The sequence below is a fragment of the Chinchilla lanigera genome, unplaced genomic scaffold (assembly GCF_000276665.1).
Source record: "Chinchilla lanigera isolate Chin_1 unplaced genomic scaffold, ChiLan1.0 scaffold00064, whole genome shotgun sequence".
In the NCBI taxonomy this organism is placed as follows: Eukaryota; Metazoa; Chordata; class Mammalia; order Rodentia; family Chinchillidae; genus Chinchilla; species Chinchilla lanigera.
Genome location: NW_004955465.1, coordinates 10089608 through 10096653, shown reverse-complemented (window position 1 = coordinate 10096653; position 7046 = coordinate 10089608). Strand labels below are relative to the sequence as shown.

At 53.8% G+C, this 7046-nt stretch overlaps 2 protein-coding genes across 4 annotated transcripts in view; one reads left to right on the top strand and one right to left on the bottom strand.

Moving 5' to 3' along the window:
• Positions 1 to 3312, top strand: part of Bphl (biphenyl hydrolase-like (serine hydrolase)) — a 27247-nt gene extending 23935 nt beyond the window's left edge. For all 3 annotated transcript variants that reach the window (XM_005398902.2, XM_005398903.2, XM_013521831.1), the window contains exon 7: positions 2919 to 3312. In XM_005398902.2, coding sequence (XP_005398959.1) covers positions 2919 to 3006 — 88 coding nt within the window. In that variant the 3' untranslated portion in view covers positions 3007 to 3312. The remainder of the gene's footprint in view (positions 1 to 2918) is intronic.
• A 400-nt stretch (positions 3313 to 3712) lies between these two features.
• LOC102017641 (tubulin beta-2A chain-like) lies at positions 3713 to 6086 on the bottom strand. The gene is made up of 3 exons (XM_005398904.2): positions 5975 to 6086; positions 5580 to 5690; positions 3713 to 4961 (listed from the first exon to the last, which is right to left on the bottom strand). Exons 1-3 carry the CDS (start codon positions 6063 to 6065, stop codon positions 3901 to 3903), a joined length of 1263 nt encoding a protein of 420 aa, XP_005398961.2. The 5' UTR covers positions 6066 to 6086; the 3' UTR covers positions 3713 to 3900.
• Between the last annotated feature and the right edge of the window lie 960 nt (positions 6087 to 7046).

Sequence of the window (7046 nt, the reverse complement as noted above, 5' to 3'; positions counted from 1 at the left end):
GTTCCTGGTACCGGAGAAAAACCAAAAAAAAAAAAAAAAAAAAAAAATCTCTACCAAAAATGTGTGCTTAGGCAGTGAGCCTTCCTCCCTGTAACTGAGTCTTAGACAAAAGTTGAAACATGAAACTCAGTGACAGCTATCCTGAGTGCCGCAGCAGACCCTGCCTTCCGGGTTCTCCTGCGCATCCCTGACTGCTGGGCCTCCTGTGTGTCCAGACTTCCCGCTGTGCTGACAGGTGCTGACTTCACTGCCACCTCCCTGGCTCACCAGCCTCTGCAAGGTGCCTCCTGTGACCAGGCCTGGCGTCACCCATGCGCCAGCCCAGCTCGCTCTCAAAGAAGGCTTTCAGAGTAAATGTTGGACCCCTCAGACGGTTCAGGAGGTCAGGAAGGATAGGTGGGGGACAGCAGGACTGGGCCAGCCCACAGAGGATGTGACTGCACACAGCCAGGCCCAGCCCTGTGTGCACTCAAGATATGGCTCAAGTAGCTAGGGCTGCTGAGACAGAGTGAGGAGATTTACAGACACCCGCTGACTTATCTGTCAACTTTATAGCGCTGTCAGAGGGTACCAACACAGCCGTTCTGTTTCTGCTTTTTAATACACCACTCAGTAGATTCTGTGAGATAGTCAACGTATTATGGGTCTTTGTGTTTTGCTGGGCATTGAAGCCAGGGCCTTACGCATGCTGACCGTGTACTCTTCCACTGAGAAATGCCCTCAGCCCCGGTATTCTCAAGCTATGGTGGGTTCATTGAGACCTCACCCCAGCAGAAGTGGGGAGCGTGGGATTTTCTCTCAGTTCTGGCACCCAGTATCCCAGTGTTGGTCTCTTCTGAGTCCTCTCCATGGTGTGTGGCTGGCCATCATCTCCCTGTCTTCACCGTATCTCTGATGAACCTGTGCCCTCCTCTTACAGGGACACCAGACCTAATGGGTTAGGACTCACCCATGTGACTCCACTTTTAACCTCAGAGTCTGTTTAAAGCCTCTTCAGAGGCTCTAGGATTTCACCGTATTCATTCAGGGGGACAAAATTCACTGTTAAAAGCCCATGACAGTGTTTCCAGGGATCAGATCTCAGGAGTTAGGGGCCCAGCAGAGACCAGAATCTGGGTTTCAGAGCCAGCTGCAGGCCCCTTCTTATCTGACTAATTTTCATGGAGAATGACTGCTTGAAAACCATGCTGCGCGGCGCATGTGATTGGATCCCTTTGTTGTCTGGGTGAAAATGAGGTCAGCGGCGGGGCCGCTGACGGCCTTGACAGCCAGTATTTACATCCGTCCGTTGTGGTCCTGTTCCCGAAGAGAGACACACGACAGGTTTCACTTAGAGTTACACATCAGAAATTAAAGAGACAGTGTACAGGGACCTCAGAATGACCCCCAAAAGGGACCAAGGACAAGAATGACTTCATATTCTCACTCATCTGTCCGTCTATCATTTTATCCATCCATCCACCCATCATCCCAGGCAGGCCTCATATTTTTAATGAAATGGACCTAGTTTTGATTTCCCCAAGGTCTGGTGATTACTAGTGGAAGAGTGCAGATAGCACTGAACAGCTGAAAAGCAGGAATTCACAGCTGGTGAGCAGGGAGCAAGCAAGTCATAGAAAGGGAATAGAGCTCTTGGTAGCTAGGTTGGATGTCCACAGGGGAGGGCTTCAGGCGTGGCGAGTCAGAGTTACCTGCCTCAGATTCCAGCTTAGCTCAGGGGGATGCAGTTTGGCTTCAGCATGCCCTTCTGTAACCCTCAGCATCCTTGGCAGCTGGTTCTTTCCTGTCTTCCCAGAACCAAGGCCTGGAGCTTCCCTGCAAGCCTTGTGTGGGGCGACTGGGATCCTGTCTGTGGGGTCAGCACAGCTCATGCTGCTTTTTTGAACAGAAGTAACATTGAATTCATATGTTCCGCTTCTTGGGAATGGTGTTGTTAACCTTCCGGGACTGCCAAATGGTGCCAACAGTCTGCCTTCCTTTCCAGTGCACGCCCCCGCCCCGCCCTGCCCCACCCTGCCTGCGGCTGAGTTCCCAGAGGCCTGGCATCTTGGGAAGACAGCTCCCCTCCTCATGAGTCCCCCAGTCCCCACGGAGGTTCTGAGCACTCTTAGCCCCACCCAGATCGAGAAGTAGGCAGTGTGGTCCCTGGAATCTCGGCCCTGTAGACTCTTGCAGACCAAATGGCTTGAACTTGTGCTTACCACAGTTTTAAAATTTCTACACTTTGGCAGATAGTAAATGTTAAACTCAGAGAAGGTTGTCTCTGTTAAAGAAATTGCAAAACAGTCCCCTGTGACCAAAATCTCACTGAAAGGAAAAAGCCTGACAGGACAGAGGGTGGCCGCCAAGATGAGCCGGGACAGCTGCGGCAGTGGCTCTCCGCACAGGGCTGCTGCGGCGGCGGCCCTGCCGTCCCGCGGGTCAGGAATGGTGCCACTTGTTTGCGGCTGTATTCGGGCTCATTTGCTCAGCACTCCAAAACCAGTAGGATGATTTAGAACCTTGAATTGATTTGTGCATTCTCACCACACAGATACGCCAAGAAACCTGCCCCAACCTAGATTCTGGACATTATCACTTTTCCAATCTTTTCTCTTAAAATCAGTTTTATTAAAATGGATTTTTTTTTTTAAGTAACCAGCAAAGCATCTCCCCTGCTCTTGGTTTTCCAAATACAGTGTGTGCCTGTGGCTGTTGAGTGATTGTCCTGCAGTCAACCTCCGGAGGCCAGACCACGAAGGGTCCCTCCCTACGTCCACAGCCATGAAAGTGGCGACTTACCTCCCATGTCTCAGCAGTACTTGCATGGGAAATTGGGGCAGATTTGTTCTTTTTAAGATTTTCATGAATTGTTGGAGAGGGGAAAGAATCTTTAAAGTGGTGTGCCAGAGATCCAAAGCTGTTATTTTTTTTTTTAGGTTGCATCTGATGTCAGAAGGCAAACACAACCTGCATTTACGATTTGCAGATGAGTTCAACAAATTAGCAGAAGACTTCCTGCAATGAAACGCCCGGAACTTTTGTGTCTCGGTGCATCCTGGGGTGGGGCTGGATCAGGTTGCTGGTGGTTACCACAACGCCTGTGAGCCCCTTCCCTACCTCACAGTTCAGTCCACTTGCATTTCCAGGCTTCCTAAAACCCCCTATAGTGTGATCCTAATCAAACAGGAATCATGATGTATTGAAGACAGCCTGTAGATTTCATAGCTTACAAAAATTAATCTGATTTTTTAACACTGAATTTCTATCATTGTCTAAAAAAATAAATGCCCACAATTTCTTAACAAATAAATTTGAGGTGGCACACTTGCAGTGTTCCTATTCACCTTGTCGGGACAGCTGAAATTATAGCAAACGCTTTATCTGAGCAGTGCCGCTGCACTTGTCAATTGATTTGTATTTATCACACTGCTCAGAGAAAAAGAGAGGTAGGAGAAAGTCCTTACCTAAAGATTCATCGGGTTTCTGGAACAACAGCAAAGAAGAGAAGGTGGTTTGCTTAACGCTCAAACCACTGTATATTACTTCTAAGAGATTCCTTTAATACTATGGGTCAGTAAAGAAAAAATAAACACTTTCATCTCTCTTTATTGAAAGATCAGGAATGGTATTAATTAAAATCACACAAATCATATACTGCTATTAAGATTGAAGTCTGAAACCTTGTACATTTAGTGAAGAATAAAAATTACTTGAAGGAAGGGGAAGGACAAGGTTTTGTACACATGCTTTATTAGTATAGATATCTTAGACAATACTGTAATTCTGAGAGGAGATCCACATTATTACATCAACAGTAAATTTCTGACAGAGGCAAAACTGAGCACCATAGTGTACAAAGAGACCATGCTGGAGGACAACAGAAGTTCACTAAGGATGCACGAGTTATTGGAAAAGTTCTCAAGCCTCGTCCTCGCCCTCCTCCTCCTCGAACTCCCCCTGTTCGTCGGCCGTGGCGTCCTGGTACTGCTGGTACTCGGACACCAGGTCGTTCATGTTGCTCTCGGCCTCGGTGAACTCCATCTCGTCCATGCCCTCGCCCGTGTACCAGTGCAGGAAGGCCTTGCGCCGGAACATGGCGGTGAACTGCTCCGAGATGCGCTTGAACAGCTCCTGGATGGCCGTGCTGTTGCCGATGAAGGTGGCTGACATCTTGAGGCCGCGCGGCGGGATGTCGCACACGGCCGTCTTCACGTTGTTGGGGATCCACTCCACGAAGTAGCTGCTGTTCTTGTTCTGCACGTTTAGCATCTGCTCGTCCACCTCCTTCATGGACATGCGGCCGCGGAAGATAGCGGCCACCGTGAGGTAGCGGCCGTGGCGCGGGTCGCAGGCGGCCATCATGTTCTTGGAGTCGAACATCTGCTGGGTGAGCTCGGGCACCGTCAGGGCGCGGTACTGCTGGCTGCCCCGGCTGGTGAGGGGCGCGAAGCCCGGCATGAAGAAGTGCAGGCGCGGGAAGGGCACCATGTTCACGGCCAGCTTGCGCAGGTCTGCGTTCAGCTGGCCCGGGAAGCGCAGGCAGGTGGTCACCCCGCTCATGGTGGCCGACACCAGGTGGTTGAGGTCGCCGTAGGTGGGGGTGGTCAGCTTCAGGGTGCGGAAGCAGATGTCGTACAGGGCCTCGTTGTCGATGGAGTAGGTCTCGTCAGTGTTCTCCACCAGCTGGTGCACGGACAGGGTGGCGTTGTAGGGCTCCACCACGGTGTCGGACACCTTGGGCGAGGGCATGACGCTGAAGGTGTTCATGATGCGGTCTGGGTACTCCTCGCGGATCTTGCTGATGAGCAGGGTGCCCATGCCCGAGCCGGTGCCGCCCCCCAGCGAGTGGGTCAGCTGGAAGCCCTGGAGACAGTCACAGCTTTCGGACTCCTTCCGCACCACGTCCAGGACCGAGTCCACCAGCTCGGCGCCCTCTGTGTAGTGTCCCTTGGCCCAGTTGTTCCCGGCACCACTCTGGCCTACAAGGGGAAAGGGAATTTCTTATTGTGTCATTTGATGTGGAAGAGTTGGCCTAGCCGCAGATAAACCTTCTAGGTAGTCCTTTAGGTATGTTTTTGCTACCTATAAAAATTTTGGTTTATCAGTGAACCCCAAGGCCCTTAGGGATCCTACCAAGTAAAAATGTTGGAGGAGAGGTTATGTTTAACAAGTCCTAAATGCCTCTAAAATGAAGGACAGAGCACTCCGTAGATGCTCTAATTAGGTACAATTAAGAGATCAGGCGAGGCACAGCACCAGCAGGAGGACAGGCTCTCGGCTATGTCCAAGCGCATTTCATAGCTGTGCTTCTGGCTCCAGCACCTTGAAGTGGTCACTGTGCTCTCTGCTCCTTGGAAACCCCCTGTGCCTAGGACGCCTGTGGGAGGCGTGTCCTGCTCTTCATCCTCCAGCCTCTGCAGGCTGACACCCATGTCGGAGCTGTGCAGACCAGGGACCCGGCCCCGTGGGCGTGTGACTTTCGCCAGCACGGGGCTTCCCTGGACAGTGTACCCCCGGCCTGAACCCTGAGAATGCGATGTGCGGGGCTGTTAGGAAGGCCAGTCACCTGGCCAGCTCCAGGGCCCGCGAAGACATACCGAACACAAAGTTGTCTGGCCTGAAGATCTGACCAAACGGGCCCGACCTCACTGAGTCCATCGTGCCCGGCTCCAGGTCCACCAGGATGGCCCGAGGTACGTACTTGTTACCTGTGGGAACAACAGCTGTCTCAGACCCGCGCTTGACCAAAAACGGAGGGCAGAGCCCTGTTCTGTGTGGCTGACAAGGCAGAACTCGTGACAGAAAAGTGCAGCGACAGAGGCACAGGGAGGAGAATGGACGCTGAGCACAAGTGGTCACGTCCACCGGGCCGGAGTCTGCAGCAACAGCGAGGTGGGGTTTTCTTACACTTGGCCTGTCTGAGGAATGTGCAAGACGCTTCTGTCACCTCCTCTGCCACAGGAAGGAGAGCAAGGTGACATCAGACACTCACCAGCAGCCTCATTGTAGTACACGTTGATTCTCTCCAGCTGCAAGTCGCTGTCTCCATGGTAACTGCCAGTGGGGGTCGATGCCATGCTCATCACTGATCACCTCCCAGAACTGCAAAGAGAAGGGAGTCGCATCCTGGCCCGGAGCCCTCCCTCAGGAGGGACGGCCGTGGTCAGACAGTGAGGCATCCTAGCCAGGAAGCAGAGAGCTGCTGGCCCCTAATTGTGCAGCAGCTGCTGCGGAGGGGCTGGGCATCTGCAGAGCTGCTGCCATATTGTGGCCACAGGCTGGAAGGCTGGGAGGGGCGGTGGAGGAGGGGGCGGCAGGCAGAGCCCCTCCAGGAAGCAGTGGGCGCAGAAGGCTCTGTCACTCCCCAGGGCCGAGTGTCTCTCGCTGCATCCGGACTGCTGCATGGTCCCACAGGACCGCTCCCTTGGCCCCGCCCTGCGGCTGCCCCCATTCATTGATGACTCCTGCCACAGACCCCTTGCAGCTTTTTGCCACTGACCCACATACTGGCCTCGGGGCACTGACCTCGGACAGGCATGGGCAAAGAAGGCCAAGAGGGCGGCAGTGGAAGGATCTGGCGCTCACGAGGTCGTGGGCTCCATTGTGAAGATGCAGCGGGAAGGGGGCGGAGGTTGGGTGGGCAACATGGCGCTTGGAAAGAGACCGCGTCCTTGCCAGGCGCCCGCCCACGCCCGCGCCGTGCCCGCTGCCACCTCCCACTGCGGCCGTCACCTGCGCCTGGCAGCTGGGAAGGGCACGGTCGCGTTGTGTCATCCTGTCTAGACGGTGCCCAAGCATAAAAGCACTTCCTTACCCTCCCCACCCCCGTGACCCACGGAGGAGCCTCTATAGCATCTGTCAGCCTAATGACACTGCAGTTTTCCACTCACACGACGGGCAGAAATACCCAAACTGCACTTCAGTGAGGCTGCGGCCACACGGCTGCGGCCCGACGCCAATTCGAGAGCGCCGCGCGGGGAGGCAGGTGCGCCCGCAGGAGGGCTGAGCCCAGGCGCACTTAAGGCCCGCGCGCCGAGGCGCGTCCTGGACCCCGCCGGCGCTCC

What these genes read in the sequence shown, in the direction of transcription:
- LOC102017641 (XM_005398904.2), bottom strand. Translation starts at nt 6,065, where the DNA reads ATGAGCATGGCATCGACCCCCACTGGCAGTTACCATGGAGACAGCGAC. An exon ending in GTACTACAATGAGGCTGCTG is followed by an intron (nt 5,691 to 5,974) that starts GTGAGTGTCTGA and finishes TTGTTCCCACAG; the next exon opens with GTAACAAGTACGTACCTCGG. An exon ending in GCCAGACAACTTTGTGTTCG is followed by an intron (nt 4,962 to 5,579) that starts GTATGTCTTCGC and finishes TTCCCCTTGTAG; the next exon opens with GCCAGAGTGGTGCCGGGAAC.